This window comes from Salvelinus namaycush, chromosome 28, assembly GCF_016432855.1.
Source record: "Salvelinus namaycush isolate Seneca chromosome 28, SaNama_1.0, whole genome shotgun sequence".
Taxonomy (NCBI): Eukaryota; Metazoa; Chordata; class Actinopteri; order Salmoniformes; family Salmonidae; genus Salvelinus; species Salvelinus namaycush.
In genome coordinates this window covers 32,974,038-32,997,464 of record NC_052334.1, presented here as the reverse complement: position 1 = coordinate 32,997,464, position 23,427 = coordinate 32,974,038, and the positions used below count along the sequence as shown (strand labels likewise).

The 23,427-nt window shown below is 45.2% G+C and overlaps 1 protein-coding gene across 1 annotated transcript in view; it reads right to left on the bottom strand.

Moving 5' to 3' along the window:
- LOC120023517 (peroxidasin-like) overlaps positions 1–22,608 on the bottom strand; it is an 85,982-nt gene extending 63,374 nt beyond the window's left edge. The window contains exon 1 of the mRNA XM_038967542.1: positions 22,374–22,608. Within this exon, the coding sequence (XP_038823470.1) occupies positions 22,374–22,558 (185 nt within the window). The 5' untranslated portion in view covers positions 22,559–22,608. The remainder of the gene's footprint in view (positions 1–22,373) is intronic.
- Between the last annotated feature and the right edge of the window lie 819 nt (positions 22,609–23,427).

Here is a 23,427-nt window from a genome sequence, read left to right as displayed (position 1 = left end):
TCTAACTAGAGAGTTTTTATCTGTATTTTTTGTTGCTGTCTACATACCACCACAGACCGATGCTGGCACTAAAACCACACTCAATGAGCTGTATACCGCCATAAGCAAACAGGAAAACGCTCATCCAGAGGTGGCGGTCCTAGTGGCCAGGGACTTTAATGCAGGGAAACTTAAATCAGATTGACCTAATTTCTATCAGCATGTTAAATGTGCAACCAGATGGAAAAACTTGAGACCACCTTTACTCTACAAACAGAGATGCGTACAAAGCTCTCCCTCGCCCTCCACTTGGCAAATTTGACCATAATTCTATCCTCCTGAGTCCTGCTTACAAGCAAAAATTAAAGCAGGAAGCACCAGTGACTCGGTCAATCAAAAAGTGGTCAGATGATGCAGATGCTAAACTACAGGACTGTTTTGCTTGCACAGACTGGAATATGTTCCGGGATTCTTCTGATGACATTGAGGAGTATACCACACCAGTCACTGGCTTTATCAATAAGTGCATCGAGGACGTCGTCCCCACAGTGACTGTATGTACATACCCTAACCAGAAGCAATGGATTACAGGCAACATTCACACTTAGCTAAATGGTAGAGTTGCCGCTTTCAAGGAGCGGGACTCTAACCCGGAAGCTTATAAGAAGTCCCGCTATGCCCTCCGACTAACCATCAAACAGGCAAAGCGTCAATACAAGACTACACAGACTCCGACGCTCGTCGGATGTGGCAAGGCTTGTAAACTATTACAGACTACAAAGGGAAGCACAGCTGAGACCTGCCCAGTGACACGAGCCTACCAGACGAGCTAAATAACTTCTATGCTCGCTTCGAGGCAAGTGACACTGAAACATGCATGAGAGCATCAGCTGTACCGGACGACTGTGTGATCACGCTCTCCGCAGCTGATGTGATTAAAGACCTTTAAAGAGGTCAACATTCACAAAGCCGCAGGGCTAGATGGATTACCAGGACGTGTACTCCGAGCATTTGCTGACCAACTGGCCAGTGTCTTCACTGGCATTTTCAACCTCTCCCTGTCTGAGTCTGTAACACCAAAATGTTCCAAGCAGACCATCATAGTCTCTGTGCCCAAGAACACTAAGGTAATCTGCCTAAATGACTGCCAACCCGTAGCACTCACGTCTGTAGCCATGAAATGCTTTGAAAGGCTGGTCATGGCTCACATCAACACTATTATCCCAGAAACCCTAGACCCACTCCAATTTGCGTACCGCACCAACAGATCCACAGATGTTGCAATCTCTATTGCACTCCACACTGCCCTTTCACACCTGGACAAAAGGAACACTATGTGAGAATGCTATTCATTGACTACAGCTCAGCGTTCAACACCATAGTGCCCTCAAAGCTCATCACTAAGCTAAGGACCTTGGGACTAAACACCTCCCTCTGCAACTGGATCCTGGACTTCCTGATGGGCCGCCCCCAGGTGGTAAGGGCAGGTAACAACACATTTCCCACGCTGATCCTCAACACGGGGGCCCCTCAGGGGAGCGTGTTCAGTCCCCTCCTGTACACCCTGTTCACTCATGACTGCACGGCCAGGCACAACTCCAACACCATCATTAAGTTTACCGATGACACAATAGTGGTAGGCCTGATCACCGACAACGATGAGACAGCCTATAAGGAGGAGATCAGAGACCTGACTGTGTGGTCCAAGGACAACAACCTCTCCCTCAACGTGATCAAGACAAAGGAGATGATTGTGGACTACAAGAAAAGAAGGACCGAGCACGCCCCTATTCTCATCGACGGGGCTGTAGTGAAGCAGGTTGAGAGCTTCAAGTTCCTTGGCGTCCACGTCACCAACAAGTTAACATGGTCCAAGCACACCAAGACAGTCGTGAAGAGGGCACAACAAAACCTATTCCCCCTCAGGAGACTGAAAAGATTTGGCATGGGTCCTCAGATCCTCAAAAGGTTTTACAGCTGCACCATTGAGAGCATCCTGACGGGTTGCATCACTGCCTGGTATGGCAACTGCTCGGCCTCCGACCGCAAGGCACCACAGTGGGTAGTGTGAACGGCCCAGTACATCACTGGGGCCGAGCTTCCTGCCATCCAGGACCTCTATACCAGGCGGTGTCAGAGGAAGGCTCTAAAAATCGTCAAAGACTCCAGCCACCCTTGTCATAGACTGTTCTATGAGCGCCAAGTCTAGGTCCAAGAGGCTTCTAAACAGCTTCTACCCCCAAGCCATAACACTCCTGAACAGCTAATCAAATGACTATCCAGACTATTTGCATTGTCCCTCCCCCCGTCTACGCTGCTGCTACTCTCTGTTATTATCTGTGCATAGTCACTTTAATAACTCTACCTACATGTACATATTACCTCAATTACCTCAACACCGGTGCCCCCGCACATTGACTCTGTACCGGTACCCCCTGTATATAGCCCCGCTATTGTTATTTACTGCTGCTTTTTAATTATTTGTTATTCTTATCTCTTACTTTTTTTTGTTATTTTCTTAAAACTGCATTGTTGGTTAAGTAAGCATTTCACTGTCAGGTGTTGTATTCGGCGCATGTGACAAATACAATCTGAATTGATTTGATTTATGCATTATGGGTCACTCACTCTGTAAAATCCCTGCATATGGATCCAATTATAGAGCCCAACTTTTTAAATACTCACTTCCTTTCATATATGAGCCTCAACAAAGGCTGTGTGCACCACTGGCTAGAGTAGAGCAGGAGGAGCAGGAAGCCAGCTGAGCGCCTTTCACCGTCTATCAGAAACACTTCTACAGCCCATTCAAACTCAACAAAAGTCAAGTAACATAACATTCAGGGCTGGCACAATTACCGTAAAACCGGCGGTTATGGGTGAAGACCGTCATGAAAAGAAAATAACCGTCATAACTAGGGCTGTGGCAGTCACAACATTTTGTCAGTCGGTGATTGTCAAGCAAATAACTGTCGGTCTCACAGTAATGGACCGTTAATTAACATAAACACATTTAGCATTTCCTGGTTTCCACACATAGCCCACAAGCCATTTTAAAAAGTCTTATAAATCCATGTAATATAGCCCTTCACATTCACAATAAATCCATTATTTATTTTAGACAGGTCTAAAGAAGCATGATATGAAGAAAATGTATTATATTTCAGAAAAAAAGGATAGCATAATCTGAGTTGTCCTTATGTTAGGTCCTGATGTGGCTATGCCATATGGCTGTGAGCTACACTAGTTCATATACCAGACAAGATTTTCTTATAATTCCGTGGCATTATTTTATAGTATTTTATAGTATGAAGAATACAATTGAACAAAGCTGAATAAAATATAAATATTTTCTCCAAACGATTTAATGGAGTGCGCACATGCGGCTATTCTGTATTAAGCGGTTAACAAAGAAACAGCTACACCTATATGCTTAATGTAGAGTTATTAATGTAACTTCATTTGTTCTACAAATGTTGGGCTATATGTTTTGATTTTTAATACATTTTAAGGCAGCACGATGAGACTAATGATTTAGAAAAAAGTTACTTGAAAGGCATGAGTTCACAATTTGACAAGCACTTGATAATGCCTCGAATTTCATGGAGGCATCCCCTATGTGGCCATAATGCACCCTAAAAAAATTCCATTGCCTTTTGAGGCCCAGAGTGCTGCGTTGTGCCCTTCTCCCTGAGTGTGCTGCGCCATCCGAAGCGTCTCTCACTCACGCGGCTCTCTGTCACGTGATCTGGTCTTTCTCACAGGCTACAAGTGAAGACAGACACATCGGGGATGCAACTGTGCGCGTCCTTATCCAATGCCGAGGTGCATATAAAAGATATTGAAAGAACTGTCCACATTTACTTTGTGTCAGCCAACAATATGAGTAGGCCTAACGAACAGCAAAAGCACTAGCCTATGTCAATCTACTATCCCCCATAGTACAGAGGTCAACCTATTCTATTCTGTGTGAGAAATAAATATTCCAAACATAGTCTGGGACAGTTGTGGGATGCGATAGATCCCAAATTAATACAACCACTAGCATAAAAAAAACTTTTGGGTGCAATGTGGCTGACGCAGCAGATCAGAACGTTGAGCTGAAAATGTTGATAAACTATTAGGCTTTTTCTTCACATTATAAGAGCAGCAATGCACACATGGTAGTAGGCTGTAAGCGCGAATGGACCATAATATATGCACTTAAATAGCAAATGGAGGACGCTTTTCCCCGTGGTTTATTTTCATGCCAGCCAGGTAGGCTATACACCTGTTGTAAATATAAGCAATGTGCTTAATATTACGATACAATTAATGCATAGAAAAATAAATGCAAGCATAACGGACCACATACCCAAAGCAATAATGACAAAAGGAAACGTTTCTGTTTCCAAAACAGCTCAACTTTTCAACAGTAGTCTCCTCCCTATCAAAATACATCAGAAGCAGTAGAAACATTCCTCAGCCATGCTTCTATGCATACTCTACATACCTCCCATCCCTGCCCATGGATATTCACACTTTCCTAACAGAGCCTGTAGAGCCTGTAAGTAAGCATTTCACTGTAAGGTCTACACCTGTTGTATTCGGCGCACGTGACAAATAAACTTTGATTTGATTTGATTTATAGATGGACGCTAACTGTTGGTGAAGAAAGACTTTAAGTTGTATGCCTTGAAGGGGAGACCCATCTACAAGCAGCCAACCTGGGAGTTAGGTAGTGCAGAACTCTGCCAAGGCATGCTGGAACAGGGGCTGACCTGCAGCCTCCAGGCTCAGGGAAGGAAGGAGGAGAGAGGAGAAGGAGTGGAGGGACAAGGGGCTCTGGGGGCTGCTACATGCTGGTTCAGGCAGCACCTACGTACCTGTACAACTCAAACATGAAAGTAGAGGTGTGTGTGTGTGTGTTTGTGTTAGATTCAGCCAGGAAAGCGTTACAAGATCCAGACACTAGAACCAGCCGAAGGGGGCTGAAAAGTGTTTGTGAGAAAGGACTGATGGGGTGCCCTCAGAGTGAAGAAGTAAACAAAAACGTTGGAAAGCTCAAATGACAAAGTGTACCTATCCATCAAGCACACATTCTCTCCTCCAAGCACTTGGCTGATAATCCCTAAAGCTTTCTTACAACAACGCTGTCCAAAATAGACATACAGCAACATTCTCCAAATAGTATGTATTTATTAGGGCCGGGACGATACCAGTATCGCGATATTCGCTCGTATCGTGGCAAGGAAGTAAAACACAAAGCGGATTTCACTTCTTTAGGAAAAGAGCCCTAATGTTGGAAACAAACATTATATTGTCATCCAGAATCACATTTACTTAATTGCCACGCTATAGCACATGGTATTTATACAGCAGAATTTTTAAAGGACCAAAGATTTTAAGTCTGCTTCGTGTTTTCATTTTTGCCATGGAAAATATAATGTGATACTGGTATCACCCCGGCCCTACTATTTATGGGAAAAGGGAAGGGCAGAAATAAGTCAGGGCTGAAATACCAAGGGAGCACTTTATGGCTGTTGGTCTCAGATAAATATCAGTATCAGGTAGGTAGACTACACCCTCTATTGATTGCGGTGGACGGATTATGCCTTTGTCAACAGAAGCACTTGTCCCCTAAAGTGTGTGTAGCCTACCATTACAGTATAGTAGTATGAAGGACTGGGTTTCCCAACAGAGTGGATCACAAGAAACCCCAATCAGGCCAGATAAGGTCAGAGGGAGACCATTATTCCTACAGTAGCATCTAAACAGCAGTCCTTCAATCACTGTTTCACTGAAGACAATTAGTAGGCCTACAAATTCACATTCACACTTCACCATTTACGAGCGTAATTCTTCTAACATTAATGGCCGAAAATATCCTTCCTCAAATAGCCATCAGTTTTTTGTCTGGCTATGTTAAACAACAGGCGAACAATATGGCATTGTGATCCCAGCAGTAAATGAGTTTACCATGCCAGATAAAGGAGCGTCTGGAACCAGAGTGCTCGACACAGTGGCTTATCACCATGGAGTAGTGAGAAGACTGGGAGGAAGTGGAGGAGGGTCATGGAGTAGTGAGAAGACTGGGAGGAAGTGGAGGAGGGTCGTGGAGTAGTGAGAAGACTGGGAGGAAGTGGAGGAGGGTCATGGAGTAGTGAGAAGACTGGGAGGAAGTGGAGGAGGGTCATGGAGTAGTGAGAAGACTGGGAGGAAGTGGAGGAGGGTCGTGGAGTAGTGAGAAGACTGGGAGGAAGTGGAGGAGGGTCATGGAGTAGTGAGAAGACTGGGAGGAAGTGGAGGAGGGTCATGGAGTAACAACAGGAACATATCGGGCAGACCTCCAATAAACAGTTCTTTGCTACTTGAGCCTGTCTGTCTGTCTGTCTGACTCCACAGCAAACAGACACCTTTCATCAGCAGGAGATTGTTCAGATTGTTCTTATTTTTTGCCTATTGATGATCATTGGAAGGTTTTTGAACAAGCTTCATTGACAGAGTCCATTAACTCAAGTTCATGTTTTGATGGCGCTGCTCCCCCTCCAAAGCTTATCAGGCCACTGAAGCAAAAACATTTTAGCACAATATTCTACTTCTCACCTTGACCGAGAACAGTAACACAAAGTAGCAGCAGAAACAGACTTGTCGTACTTGGCACTGCAGATACTGTCGGAAATTGAAACCTGAACACAACACAGTTTTGATACAGTGCAAACTTTTGAGATGCATTTGCTTGACTCCAGAGGGAAAACAAACTGAAAGTATCTTGGATCTACCGCCCAGCGCCCACACACATAAACTGTGCCACCCTGCCTTAATCGGTGTACTGATAATAACAGAGCAAGGTCCATGCTGTCTGGGAATACATTTATACTGAACAAAAATATAAACGCAACATGTGAAGTGTTGGTCCCATGTTTCATGAGCTGAAATAAAATATCCCAGAAATGTCAAAAATGTTGTACACAAATTTGTTTACATCCCTGTTAGTGAGCATTTCTCCTTTGCCAAGATAATCCATCCACCTGACAGGTGTGGCATATAAAGAAGCTGATTAAACAGCATGATCATTACACAGGTGCACCTTGTGCTGGGGACAATAAAAGGTCACTCTAAAACAGTGGTTCCCAACCTTTTTGGCTTACTATATCACCAAATGAATTTTGCTCTGCCCGGAGTACCCCTGAAGTACCCCCTCATGTACATTTAACCAGTAGACCTATGGTCTCATAAGTCTTCTCAAGTACCCCCTGTGGATAGGCCAAGTACCCACGGTTGGGAAAATTGCTCTAAAATTTGCAGTTTTGTCACACAACACAATGCCACGGATGTCTCAAGTTTTTAGGGAGAGTGCAATTGGCATGCTGACTGCAGGAATGTCCACCAGAGCTGTTGCCAAATAATTGAATGTTAATTTATCTGGCATAAGCTGCCTTAGAGAATTTGGCAGTACGTCCAACTGGCCTCACAACCGCAGACCACGTGTAACCACACTAGCCCAGGACCTCCACATCCGGCTTCTTCACCTCTGAGACCAGCCACCCGAACAGCTGATTAAACTGTGGGTTTGCACAACCAAATAATTTCTTCACAAACTGACTTCAGTGGGCAAATTCTCACTTTCGATGGCCACTGGCACGCTGGAGAAGTGTGCTCTTCACAGATGAATCCCGGTTTCAACTGTACAAGGCAGATGGCAGACAGCGTGTATGGCATCGTGTGGGTAAGCGGTTCGCTGATGCCAACGTTGTGAACAGAGTGCCCCCATGGTGATGGTGCGGTTATGATATGGGCAGGCATAAGCCACGGACAATGAACACAATTAAATTTTAGCGATGGCAATTTGAATGCACAGAGATACTGTGACAAGATCCTGAGGCCCATTGTCGTGCCATTCATCCGCCCCCATCACCTCATGTTTCAGCGTGATAATGCACGGTCCCATGTTGCAAGGATCTGTATACAATTCCTGGAAGATAAACATGTCCCAGCTTTTCCATGGCCTGCATACTCACCAGACATGTCACCCATTGAGCATGTTTGGGATGCTCTGGATTGACGTGTACGACAGCGTATTACAGTTCCCAACAATATACAGCAACTTCGCACAGCCACTGAAGAGGAGTGGGACAACATTCCACAGGCCACAATCAACAGCAAAATCAACTCTATGCGAAGGAGAAGTGTCGCGCTGCATGAGGCAAATGGTGGTCACACCAGATACAGACTGGTTTTCTGATACACGCCCCAACCTTTTTCTAAAAGTACTGTATCTGTGACCAACAGAGGCATACCTGTATACCCAGTCATATGAAATCCATAGATGAGGGCCTAATGAATGTATTTCAATTGACTGATTTCCTCATATGAACTGTAACTCAGTAAAATCTTTGAAATTGTTGCATATTGCATTCATATTTTTGTTCAGTGTGATATGGGGAAAACTTTATGGATTATAAAGAGATAAAACATAGACAAACAGTAAAGACCTTTGATTGATAGGCAGGAAGAAGGAAATATAGCCATGGGCAATGTTCCATCCATCCATCCCCATCCATCCATCCATCCATCCCCATCCACCCATCCATCCATCCATCTATCTATCCATCCATCCATCCTTCCTTACTTGAAGTAATCACTGATCTGTGAAAGCTATACAGTGGACCCTTCGCTTGGGGCAGTGAGGCTGCAATTTAACTTGACACATGGGATAAACTAAGCGGGACATTTGTCCTCTCACCAGTGATTAATGGGCATTGACAGATGAACCATTCCTTCAGATTCCTACCACACGGTTGAAGATTCAGGCATGTAGTGCTACTGACTAAGACCTTATGGAGTGGAATAAATCCTACTTTACAGTCCTCCAGTAGAACATAGACAGAGACCACAGCACTTGAACTCAAGCGGATATAACACTTGGCTCAGCAGCTGTAGCCCTCAAGAGCACATATGAAAGAATGATGGAAATACATATCACAGGAAGAAAATTCTTACCCAATTCGGCATATAGTATACAGTATGTTAGAAATGTAATATCTTTATCTAGAATGCTTAGAAGCTAAGGACTTGTCAGCTCAAACAGCCATAAAGTAAACTAATAGCTAGGCTTTCCTCTGTGAGAACTATGAATGTATCTGCCTTTAGCCTTAAAAGAGAAATCCTCCCAAATAAGCATGTTTCTTTGAGACTTTAGCCAGGGTGGAGCTTCAACATAGATCTTGTGAGATCATGCATGCTTTGTCACATGCTGTATAGAGTTAACACAGTGCTGGAGAGGAGACAAGAGGTGACACAATGTCCACAGTGACAACACTTGGAAACAGGATGCTGTTCCGTGCTCTGGGTTCTTGTTGGTTGGCTGCCCATCCAGCCTCCACCATTCCACAAGGGAAATTCCACTGAGCAAATGGCCAAGCCGATAAGAGCCCTGGGCCTGATAACCGGGCCGGCTGTGATTACCACCGACAGCAGGCAGACAACAACTTTTTCAAAACCCAATTGCTCTGTCAGAATGGAGAGGCCGGCCTGGCAATGGCTGGGTAGGGTAGCATGTTGGGCATCATGGCCACATAGGTACAGCTCCATTTAGCAAAAGTCTTTGTCAATCCACAAAAAAATATTGCAAAAAGGCTCTGTGGCATGTGCAATGCAAACCCTAATAGGGAGTGGGCCTTCCCTGGCTAGGACTTCTCCAGCTCTAGCATCTGAGTGCCATGTGTGGATTTCTCGCTTTCTCTCTCTCTCTCTCTCTCTCTCTCTGGGAATTGTTTAGCTCTCTGACACATGCCCAAGTTGGACAGCCAATGACTCTCTCTGGGCGTGCATGACTCATACTTTGTTAAACAACAACATGGCAGTCTCCCCACCTCGTTCCTTGAAAGAAGAACAAGGCCATATCAATGTCCAAACATGGTTGGGAGCTTTTCTCTTAATACCTCTGTGTGAATACTGCAGTATAAAAAAGACGAGGAGGCTGTGTCTTTTGCCCGGTGGAGCGTCCACAGTCTATCAGGGTATTGTGTCATCATCATTTGGGCGGTATACCGTATACTGGGGTATTTTGAAATACCGGCGATATGATTTTCAATACCGCCCAAAAAAAGAAAATACCAGATCAAGCTTCTTGGTTACAGCAAAGACAATCCCGCCCAAATCAACAACCCTGCTGCCTAAACGGGTCTACACAGAATATGCAAACGGAGCTGACGGAGCGTAGCGCTCCATGTCGTTTTTCGTCACAAAAGAGGCGGCTCCTTGTAGAGCGCTCCGACATTCCTCGTACTCCCGTGCCACAAAGCTGAGGGGACAGTGTTGTGGTTCCTTGATCTGATCTATAAGCTATGTATCAAAATAGCCTATTTTGCATTGATAAGCAACTGTCAAACAATATTTGAAGTCCCCCAAATGTATTTTGTTTGGAAGTAATAACTAGTGATTCAAGGCTACTGGTAAAAACAGCTGCGAGATATGTGCTTTTTCTCCACGACAAAAACATGATGACTTAACTGATATGGGGGTGAATACATTGAAGCAGCATATTAAATTGGGAACATGTTGTAGGTTACACTGGCAAGTATGAGAAAGGTATTTTATTCAGAAGTAATAACTAGTGATTACTGTTGTGAAATGGTAGAACCTGCTGTAGCCAACTAGCTAGCCGTGTGCTTTTTTCTCCATGACCAAAACATGGTGTTTTATTTTTAGCTCATATGGGAATGAATACACAAGCAGCATATCAATCTGGGATAATGTTTTAGGTTACACCCATAGGTATAAGAATATTTGCTGGGCATATTTTTTTAAATGATAAATCTGATTATATCACATGGAGATGTGAGAAGCTAAAAAGGATAGCTTGCTTGCTATGTTTTTAGCCAGGCTAAAGCCAGCTAGCCAGGCTGCCAGCTAGGTACTACCGTATATATTAAAACCAGTAGATAGTGATAGCGCTGACGTCATCCACGTATTCTCATCCAAACTCCCGATGGCACATTAAGATGGAAGTATTTGAATTTGATGCGTGCCATATTGCTGAACCGGGCTGAATGGCACCAAATAATCGCTAAGGATCAAGGTTAAAGTGGCCGTGAGGATCATGGCCGATGTAGTCGTTCTTATCCTGCCTGAGAGAGTCAACCCAACGCTCCTGCAAGATGAAGTTAATCTCAATACCGGATACCACGTGAATACCAAGTGCAAAGAGTCTGCATGAGGGCCTCCTCGTAGCCTCCTGGCCCGTAATTGGTAAGTGTCAGCCCGTAAGTGTCAGCCCGTTGTCGTGTGTGACGACAAATGTAGTAGTGGATCACTATATAATGAAATATCTCAATTTGTAGCACACTTTTCAATAATTCATCATTTGGGATTGAATTTGATCATAATAAGACAATATTAGAGGCCAAAATACCAGTAAAAAAATGGCTTTCTAGGGCAGACCAGGGCTTTGGCACTGCTAGGTTGCTACGCAGTAACTGACCAGCAGAGCTTGTGACTGGACACTGGAGGCCTAGCTATTACTAGCAAGGGAAGGCGACTCTTCCTTGTTTTCACAAAATGAAAAGACAAAAATAAAAGACTTTGCTATCGTCCCCTTGTGAATGGGAGTGGGACCGGCGAGGATATCATGCTACTAAACAGTGTCCGCTACTCCAAAAATCCAACTCCACCTACGTGTACGCACGCACGCACATAGATTAATGGAGTGGACCTTGTAGTAATCTTAATATATTTATATATGTATATTTTTCCACTTGGAAAGTGTTGTAACTTTATTGGGTTACAGAGTTAATGTTTACAGTTAATTCATTGAGCTGTATCAAAATATATTTTTATTTACAGTTATTTACATATGTACAAGACTAATTGTTTTAGAATTCACGTGATGGGGATTGAGAGAACTACGAACATATTTATGTTGTATTGGTTAGTATTGGATTACGCTACCGACTGCAAGTACCAGAATGCCTTGCGACAGGAAGTAAGACATTTTTTAACACGGCAGTTATGTACAAGTGACAAGTGATTATCCTGGCTTTCGGTAGCAACTATATTATTTTGTTGTTTTGTAGAATCTAAAGTAGTAAAGTGTAACGTGAACAAGTATTATTACTAAAAAGAAGCTTTCATCTCACAACCGACGTCATTACTTTGAAGATAGTTATTCTATAGAAAGAAATAGTGCCCACTGTGTGCCCTGCCGGTAATACTGTCTACCCCGGTATGGTACAGGAACAATATGAAGCTATGAAAATTACCACCCAACCCTATCTGACATCCTTTGATGTCTTTATCCAGGAAACGATATTATCAACAGTCACAAAGATCTTATTAAGCATTATAAAGATTCATTACAAGTGTAACGAGTATTACCGAAGGTGGCTTCCCTTCCTGTTCGAGTGGCGCTCGGCGGTCGTCGTCGCCGGTCTACTAGCTGCCACTGATCCCTTTTTCCTTTTCGTTTGGTTTTGACTATTGTTTTCACCTGTTTATTGTTTGGTTGTTAGGGTGGTGCTATTTAAGTTCGTTTAGCCCGCTTCTGTTTGTGCGGGCTTGTCTTTCTGTTTTGTATGAGGTTGTTCGTTTTATTTGGGGTTTTCCACAGTCTGGATTATTTTTCCCGTGTGTACTTTATTCAAGTGGATTATTACGCCAATGTTTTGACGTTACCAGTTGTTCTTCTGGTTGGACATTAAAGAGTGGTTTTTTCCCCATAGCTTTGCTCTCTGCGCCTGACTCCTCACAATTTTCCTCATTGTTCGTAACAACAAGGGCATAAAAAGTGTATCCCTTCAGCTCTATTTCCTTCCACTGAGGCCCTTCACCGACAACATGGCTGCAAATAGACATGCATGATTAACAACTATGCACGAACAGCCCTGGACATGCATAAAAAAATCCTAAACAAGTCACAGTGGGAGAATCTGACTTTTAGGAGACATCCTTAGTTTAACAATCCTGCAATTACGCTATAACAACGCTATGTGAGAAATGCTGCAAAACCGCTGGAACAACATTAGAATTCAGCAGCCGAGCTGTCCTCCCCCCGACCCCTGTAGGACAGCCACAGTAAGAGAGGGACAGGGAGGGTTCCTTTCAAGAACTATCTTCGGCCCAATCTCCCTGTGCAAATGAGCAGAGCTTTGGGGATTTCTGGCTTTGCATTCCATAATGCCGCAGAGACTGAACGCCTTGCAAAGCCTGACTGCAGCAAATTCCACACAATGGAGCTCCTCTTTTCCCTCCCTCCCTGACTCCCTCTCTGACTCCCTCTCTCTCTCCCTCACTCAGCCTCGTAAGCCATCGATGTCACAAAATAGAGAAGATAAAGGGAGAAAATGAAGGAGGGATTGAGAGGAAAAAGGTCACCCTCTGATTCCTGCCCGACTACCAGGTCATTAAATCTACCCAGTAGGGCTGGGTAGATGGGCTTTAAGGACTGCACTAGGGAGGCTCGTAAATGTAAAGTCGCAAATCCAGACCATCTTATACAGATGGCAGGTTCCCTGCCTTGTAGTATGCTGCACAGTTCAACTTCCACCCCACCCCCATTGAACCCACCCACCAGGAACCTCCCGCTTCACTCATCGGGTGGACACTCATTCAACCTCTAACCACTCAGTCTGTCTTGCCACAGTCCATTCAGATCAACCAGCAGCTAATCCTGCTCCTGTAAGCTACCACCTTTCTGCTGAAGATCCGGTGAAAAACTAAACTACTTAGCGATTCTCCAAGATACAATGCAAAACCTTTGACGTGAAATTAATTCTGATAGCCGGTGAGAGTGAACCAAAGGCTGCGCCTTCACGTTTCATCCCGGCCTTTACCTTTAATGTTATTACAAGTCTACTACAGAACAGAGTTTCACAGAACAGAGTTTGTTTGTAGTTATATCGTTAAAAAACACCACATCCACCACAGGGTGTGAGAGTAAAAACACCAAGAAAGGAGCCCATTTGAATACTAAACATTTCATAAAGAGGCAACCAAGACCATAACTAGCCACTTTATGAGTTAGCACATTGACACATTTACAACTGGCAGACTCCCCGTTGCCATGGCGTTGCCCATGTGTTTATAATCAGGGTTCACTTTCACCATGTTTAACAAATTTCTGCTGTGGATGCCAGACCATGTGACAACACACAGAAACAAACATACATACATAAATAACAAGAGGCCATTCGTGAGGTTTCAGACAAGACATTAACTATGAAAGAACCAAAAAGGAAAGTCTATAACAATCCTGTATGCACTGCAGTATGTCACATAAACATTCTCCACATAAACCTCACAATTGTAAGACAAGCTGTCGTCTTGTGCAATGTTCCCTCAAAAAAATGTGTCACTGAGCAAATCTCAGGTCTGCTGAGCGCAAACTTGAACGTTGTGAAAATTCTGGCACAAGTTTACTGTGAACACCGAGGCTGTACCCGCTTCAAGTTAGTTTTAACAGTGGTCAAGTAGGCTACTGTGGCTATTTGATCATAATGTAGGCCAACCAGAGTGGCCTACCATCAAAAACAATGGAGAAAATCCATCCCATAACATTTTAATAATAAAGAACATGCAGGGCTTTACATGAACCTGTTTATCCACTTGTCCTTCAGACATGAACATGTTGTTGTGTTGTTTGATGCAAGAAACCACTTTACAAAATAAAATGCATAATTATTCCCCTACCATTATTACAAAGAATCAGACAAATTATGCTACCCTCTGCCTATTGGCTACTTAGCTTATTCAAGACCATCTCAAAATACAACACTGCCCCTTTAAGACAAAGAAAAAGCTATTTTCCTGAATGGCTTTTCAAATGTGTCTAGAAATGCACATGTTTTGTGCTCCTGGAAGCAATCCCTCCCCCATTGCATCTACTGATGACCGCTCATGCTGTAACAACAGTCCAGTTCAAAGTGAATGGCAATGGTCTATTGCATATAGGCCTACTGCATCTCTGATTGGTTATGGCACACCGGTCTGTGTAGAGTACGGCCCTGAGTCGCGCCTGTCAATGCAATAGAATCCTACGCCGGTGCGTTCTGCCTACAACAAAATCTCTTGCATAGTTTGTTTTGCATACTAAGTCTTGCATAGTTCATTTTGTTTCGGTATGTTGCATTGAAAGTGGCTAATATTGCATTGATTCGAGCACAATTCCCACAGTAAAGGGAAACGTTGGTAGTGTTAGCTAATGTGGAAAACTCTAGAAAGTTGAGTGAAGTTCAATTTCGTGCTTCTCTGCTTGGGCTGATATTTCTTCTGCCCGGCTGTCTCTGGGGAGCTGCGTGCCTGTGAGCAGCTTAGAGTCTTATGTCTTTGTAGCTTAAAATGTATCTTTACACAGCGTTAGCAAGCGGAAGAGTTAGCATCAACAACCGTGGGCCTGTACGGGAGGATTCAGGAGAGTGGTTGACAAATTAGAGCTGATAATCCCAGAGCAGGAGTGCAGCAGTATCGTCACAAAGAGGAAGGGCAGTAATTTACTATTATACCTCAAACAGAGAGTCCTCCGAGACAACAGCTAAAAAATAAATGTGGACCATCAAAGATGGGAGGGAAAAAAGACGTCCACCTTAATCTGAAAGAAAACCGCTGAGAGTAAAAACAAAACAAAAAACGGTAGCACCGAGCACGGTCCTGGGTGTACTTTGGGGAAAAATAACTTATTCCCCTTTTCCCATGGGAAGAGACACGTTTAGAGATATACGATACTTATCTCACAGAAGCCACTGACTTTTTGAGAGCCTTGAGGGATTGGGCCAGGGTCCCTGAGTTCATTCGAGATTGACATTAGTAGAGAAACAAGCATTACACACACACTTGGCAGGCTGACTAGGCTCAGAACATTTAGACACAGACGCCACATTAGAACTGGGAACAACGCGGAGAGTGAACGAGAGGGAGAAAGTAAGAGAGAATACTGTAAATGAAGAGAGAAAAAGAGATGTGGAGAGAGAAAATGGGCAAACGTGGTAGATTGAGAGCCAGAGAAAGGAGAAAGAGAGGTTGAGGAGATGCTTTCAAACAATAACAAAATACCTTCCCACAGCTCTGAGGAACCTATTAGTGGAACATCTGACGGCAGTGCTCTATGCTGATGAGGAGGAATTTCCACATCAGAGATGGCACACTGCCAGGTCAGGACGAGGAATGCAAAGCCCAGACCTTCAGGGCCTAGCCAGCCAGCAGCATGTCCCCAAATACACCTCTATATACAATACCCCCTGTCTCTAACACCTGTTTCATTAACAACCCAGTCACCTCTGCCCCCCAGCCCTCACAGCCAGCAATCAGCTGACCCCAAGGTCGGGGGGCCAGTGTTTTGGTCCTGGGACTGTGGCCAAAATGAGTGAAGCTATGAGAAAGGGATTCAATCTAAATGTTGTATTTTTAGCCTCCATAAGGGTCAATAAAGCCACTATAAAGTACAAGGCACAGGACTGATGTCATAACTTGGTTCTAACCACACACAAAAATACACACTACATTTTATCCTTCAAAGGAGCTACTGACTACTGTCTAATGAGGCTTAATGTGATCTGCAACTTCATATTCAGGGAGACAAATATTCCCCACATTCAAGCATTCCTTCAAAAGAGTGCTCGAGTTCTGTTGAAAGGTGCCTTGCAGCCCTGAAGGCCAGGCTTGTGTGCACAATTTACAGTGGAATAATGGAAAGGCAGGGAGAGTCGCAGAGGCTAGCTGAGCTGCATTCATGTTCCGACAAGACTGACCACAGGCAGGCAGGGGCAAAGCGACAGGTGGCTGCTTAGTTCAAACCCCAGCGAGCATGAAAAACGTGTCAAACTGACACATGATTTGCCCTCCACAGCCCCCCTCTGAACAACACTCAACAGTGACAGATTCAGAGGCATCCAAAGGAGGAAGAAGAAGAAGAAGAAGAAGAAGAAGAAGAAGAAGAAGAAGGGGGCTCAGCACACCAAACCATAAAACAGTTCCCATGGCAGAGGGGACGTTGACGTGTCCTGGGCATCTTGCAGAGTTGGCAGGGAGGGCAGTGCTCTGTGGCTGTAGGTCTGGCCCATTGACTCCCTTTGAGGCTGGCCTGGAAGCTTGCATACATACAGTACCAGTCAAAAGATTGGACACACCTACTCATTCCAGGGTTTTTCTTTATTTTTACTCTTTTCCACATTGTAGAATAATAGTGAAGACATCAAAACTATGAAATAACACATATGGAATCATTTAGTAACCAAACAAGTATTAAACAAATAAAAACATATTTTATATGTTTAAAAAAAACTTGAATGAGTAGGTGTGTCCAAACTTTTGACTGGTAGTGTATGTTAGGGAGGCTAATTCTGTGCACGCTGTGCCCGTCGTTGAGGCTGGGTTTTTCCTTTGTGCCCAGCTTCCTGCATGAAGGTCTTTATTTGCACAGATGCACGCAGGTTTCGGAAACGTGTCAAAATCACAAGGGTCAATTAAAAACAAGAGGGCACATATTCCAGAGATTGGACTGTTTTGGAGTTTCAGAGCTGTGTGTGTGTAACGGCTTTCTTCCATAGGTGAAGGAGAGGACCAAAGTGCAGCGCGGCTAGTGTTCAACATGTTTAATAAAAGAACAAGTGAAACACTACAAACAACATACAAAATACTAAAATGTGCAAAAACCGAGACAGACCTATCTGGTGCAGACAACCACAGAGACAGGAAACAAACACCCACAAAATCCCAACACAAAACAAGCCTCCTATATATGATTCTCAATCAGGGACAACGATTACCATCTGCCTCTGATTGAGAACCATATTAGGCTGGACATAGAAACAGACAAACTAGACACACAACATAGAATTCCCACCCAGCTCACGTCCTGACCAACACTAAACAAGCAAAACACATAATAACTCTGGTCAGGACGTTACAGTACCCCCCTCCTGAGGTGCGGACTCCGAACGCACCCCTACAACTCAAGAGGAGGGTCTGGGTGGGCATCTGTCCTCGGTGGCGGCTCCGGCGGTGGACGAGGACACCACTCCACCACTGTCTTTGTCCCCCTCCTTAGCGTCCTTTGAGTGGCGACCCTCGCCCACGACCTTAGCCTAAGAATCCTCCCCAAGGCCCCCACATGATTTTGGAGGTAGCTCAGGACAGAGAGGTAGCTCAGGACAGAGAGGTAGCTCAGGACAGAGAGGTAGCTCAGGACAGAGGGGCAACTCCGGACTAGTGGCAGCTCCGGACTGAGTGGCAGCTCCGGACTGAGTGGCAGCTCCGGACTGAGTGGCAGCTCATGACTGTAGGGCAGCTCATGACTGTAGGGCAGCTCATGACTGTAGGGCAGCTCATGACCGTAGGGCAGCTCATGACCGTAGGGCAGCTCATGACTGTAGGGCAGCTCATGACTGTAGGGCAGCTCATGACTGGCTGACGGCTCTGGACGCTCATGGCTGACTGACGGCTCCGGCAGATCCTGTCTGGTTGGCGGCTCTGGCAGATCCTGTCTGGTTGGCGGCTCTGGCAGATCCTGTCTGGTTGGCGGCTCTGGCAGATCCTGTCTGGTTGGCGGCTCTGGCAGATCCTGTCTGGTTGGCGGCCCTGGCAGATCCTGACTGACGAATGGCTCTAGCGGCTCCTGACTGACGAACGGCTCTGACGGCTCGGGACAGACGGGCGGCTCTAACGGCTCGGGACAGACGGATGGCTCAGACGGCGCTGGGGAGACGGATGGCTCAGATGGCGCTGGGGAGACGGATGGCTCAGATGGCGCTGGGGAGACGGATGGCTCAGATGGCGCTGGGGAGACGGATGGCTCCGATGGCGCTTGGCAGACGGCCAGCTCTGACGGCGTTGGGCAGACGGACAGTTCAGACGGCGTTGGGCAGACGGACAGTTCAGACGGCGTTGGGCAGACGGGCAGTTCAGGCGCCGCTGGGCAGACGGGCAGTTCAGGCACCGCTGGGCAGACGGCAGACTCTGGCCGGCTGAGACGCACTATAGGCCTGATGCGTGGTGCCGGAACTGGAGGTACCGGGCTGAGGGCACGCACCTCAGGGCGAGTGCGGGGAGGAGGAACAGGGCTCTGGAGATGCACTGGAAGCCTGGTGCGTGGTGTAGGCACTGGTGGTACTGGGCTGGGGCGGGAAGGTGGCGCCGGATATACCGGACCGTGAAGGAGGACATGCGCTCTTGAGCACCGAGCCTCTCCAACCTTACCAGGTTGAATGGTCCCCGTAGCCCTGCCAGTGCGGCGAGGTGGAATAGCCCGCACTGGGCTATGCAGGCGAACCGGGGACACCACCTGTAAGGCTGGTGCCATGTACGCCGGCCCGAGGAGACGTACTGGAGGCCAGATATGTTGGGCCGGCTTCATGGCACCCGGCTCGATGCCCAACCTAGCCCTACCAGTGCGGCAAGGTGGAATAGCCCGCACTGGGCTAAGCACGCGTACTGGGGACACCGTGCGCTTTACCGCATAACACGGTGTCTGACCAGTACGACGCCCTCTCACTCCACGGTAAGCCCGGGGAGTTGGCTCAGGTATCCAACCCGGCTTCGCCACACTCCCCTTTAGCCCCCCCCCCCAAGAAATTTTTGGGTGAGCCTCTCGGGCTTCCAGCCTCTCTTACGTGCTGCCTCCTCAATCCACCGCTCCTGGGCTGTGGCTGCCTCCTTCTCCTCCCGAGAGCGGCGAATTCTCTCCAACCTTTGCCCAGGGTCCTTTTCCGTTCATGATTTCCTCCCATGACCATTCCTCCTGGTACCGCTGCTGCTGTTGCTGCTGCCCGTTGCCACGCTGCTTGGTCCGGGTTAGGTGGGTGTTTCTGTAACGGCTTTCTTCCATAGGTGAAGGAGAGGACCAAAGTGCAGCGCGGCTAGTGTTCAACATGTTTAATAAAAGAACAAGTGAAACACTACAAACAACATACAAAATAACAAAATGTGCAAAAACCGAGACAGACCTATCTGGTGCAGACAACCACAGAGACAGGAAACAAACACCCACAAAATCCCAACACAAAACAAGCCTCCTATATATGATTCTCAATCAGGGACAACGATTACCATCTGCCTCTGATTGAGAACCATATTAGGCTGGACATAGAAACAGACAAACTAGACACACAACATAGAATTCCCACCCAGCTCACGTCCTGACCAACACTAAACAAGCAAAACACATAATAACTCTGGTCAGGACGTTACAGTGTGTGTATTCTGTCTGGCTGTTCGCTGGCACTTTCAGTCTTTAGCTGCATCCAGTGGACCTATCAAGACATATCAAAGAAGTGCAGAAGTGCCACTACTGCTGAAGGCACCAGGGTCACAAACTGTGCTTCCATTCATCTGAGACATATTTAAACCACAGTTTGACCCTCTAACACAGACCCATGCCTGCCTACTGACCCTTTACTCTGGTTATCCAAGAAGCCAATGACACATCCATGACAATACTACCTTGCAATATGCTGAATAGATAATATAATAACAGCTTATAGGGAGGTGGTCAGAGACCTGGCAGTGTGGTGCCAATATAACAACCTCTCCCTCAACGTGATCAAGACAAAGGAGATGATTGTGGACTACAGGTGAAGGAGGGCCGAGCACGCCCCCATTCTCATCGACATGGCTGTAGTGGAGCAGGTTGAGAGCTTCAAGTTCCTTGGTGTCCACATCAACAACGAACTGTCATGGTCCAAAGACACCATGACAGTCGTGAAGAGGGCACGACAATGCCTATTCCCCCTCAGGAGACTAAAATAATGTGGCATCGGTCCTCAGATCCTAAAAAGTTATACAGCTGCACCATCGAGAGCATCCTGACTGGTTGCATCACCGCCTGGTATGGCACCTGCTCGGCCTCCGACCGCAAGCCACTACAGAGGGTAGTGCGTACGGCCCAGTACATCACTGGGGCCAAGCTTCCTGCCATCCAGGACCTCTATACCAGGCGGTGTCAGAGGAAGGCCCTACAAATTGCCAAAGACTCCAGCCACCCTAGTCATAGACTGTTCTCTCTGCTTTCGCATGGCAAGTGGTACCAGAGCGCCAAGTCTAGGTCCAAACGGCTTCTTAACAGCTTCTACCCCCAAGCCATAAGACTCCTGAACAGCTAACTAAACGGCTACCCAGACTATCTGCATTGACCCCTTCCCCCATTTTTACATTACTGCTACTCTCTGTTTATTATCTATGCATAGTCAATTTACCTTTACCTACATGCACATATTACCTCAATTAGCTCGACTAACCTGTGCCCCCGTACATTGACTCTGTACCAGTACCCCCTGTATATAGCCCTGCTACTATTATTTTATTGTGGCTCTTTAATAATTTTATATTTTGTATTTATTGTTTACTTCAGTTTATTTAGTAAACACTTTCTTAACACTTATTTTTTCTTAAAACAGCATTGATGGTTGGGCTTGTAAGTAAGCATTTCACTGTATGGTCTACACCTGTTGTATTCAGAGCATGTGACAAATAACATTTGATTTGAAATCAACTAAGCCATATTGGTCAAGGGCCATCCACTTGCAGTCCAACAGGCTTAATTAAGCAAGCGCTTGGAGGAAAGGTCATCCCATGGTGCAGTTTCTCACAAAGCTCACATGCAGAGAACTATATTAGGCTTTACAATACCCCATATGATCCAACAACGTAAGTTCAACGTCTAGTTTTGATTTATATTTGGTTGAGTTGTCAACTAACGTGAAATCAACGTGAAATCAAACAAACATTTCACCCTGTCATTGGATTTAGGTCAAACCTGAAATTCCTTTATGTTGGTTACTTTTTGCAAAGTTTTCCACGTTGATTCAACTTCATCACATGACATTTTTCTGTGGCTGACTTCGATAGCTGTCTAACCCCCCAAAGAACGACCAGTAGGTCAGTCACTGGCAGACGTCAAAGGTGTCTTGGAACTTTACTAAGGCACGTCCCTTCCAAAGGCTATGCAACCGACAAAATGCTCTTAGGTCAAACGAAGCCTTTGATCTCTTTTCCGTAATGTGGGTAGCCTATAGGCTGAAAAAAGTTATTGTTTTTCTTTAGTGAGTCAAATGAATAAACCAATGCAAGACAGATAACGAACAAGCATACATATAAGATAAGTCTACAAAACTAAATCGATGTGATGAGGAACTTAAAAACTATCAAAACTCCCAGACTCCATCATTGCAACTTTGAATATGCAACCAGAATGGTGGTCTGGTCCCAAAGATGACAGTAGCTCTTCTCATCTTGCTTTCTCAACTGTGGTTTAGATACGGAAATATTAGATCACGTCTAACTGTTTAAATTATTATACACAAACATAAGAGATCGTATAACCATCTCAAAGCGCTTGGGTTGATGTGACTCTTCCAGAAATCAGTGCATTCATTCCGTTCCCTCCATAGCCTACTAACTTTTCCCGTTAGATACAATGTAATGTTACTTACAGGATGGTTGTCGACGGAGCAACAGCAGGTACGGTTTCCAGGTTTAAATGCATACATCTCACCGTAGTGCGAAAACATAAACACCGACTTGGACAAGAATATACAGGCTGCGGGCCACTGGCGAACAAAATCAGTGCTACCGCGACTACAAAAGGGGATAAGACTTGACCCGTCCACAGCGCCATTGCTAGGGAGTCAGCAGCGCAGAGAACACACCGCCAGCAACCCCTCTTACCGAAACTAACATCGGCTGAGTTATAGTAAAGCTAGGGAACTCAGCTGACTGATAGAGAGAAAGAGACAAAGAGAGAGAGAGAGAGAGAGAGAGAGAGAGAGAGAGAGAGAGAGAGAGAGAGAGAGAGAGAGAGAGAGAGAACTAGGGCAGTGTTACAAATTATGTTGGACAGGGGAGAAACTCTAACTAATGGAAAGCCTGGTTAATAAAATTATACTTTGTAGCGTGCATCTGTATAGAGATGTGCGATTTAAAAAATGTATCAACTATGTAGCCTAATAAACCAGTGGTACATACAGTTAAGCGATACTAATTTTGCTGAATACTATTAAAAATAATGATGTAATACATTTAAAAAAACGTGTAAATTGCTTATTCAGATGTTATTCCCATAGAACCTGGAAATGATGCCCTAAAATGTTGCCAGTTTGTCTCTCGCTGGGTGGAAAGCAGTCTATTGATGTGCCTATTCTGAGCCAAATATGCAAACAGATTGCCATAATATGATATGGGTTGGGACGTTACAATGGTTTAGGACGTTATAACGGCTTAGGACGTTATAATGGTTTAGGATGCAGGTAAAAACGTTTGTCCATGAAATATGACGTTATACTGTGCTCTGTGCTGCTCTCTGCTGGTTTTCATGTGGGTTGACAATGGTACTTGTTACAGTACTTGTAACAAAACACCCACTCCACTTTATAGCCGTCAAAATAAACGTCAAATTTACGACATAACGTAAAGTGAATCCCAAGAAAGCTGTATTCTTATTGCAAAACATTTGAGGATTGTCGAGGAATAACAACCTAGCGATTCTCT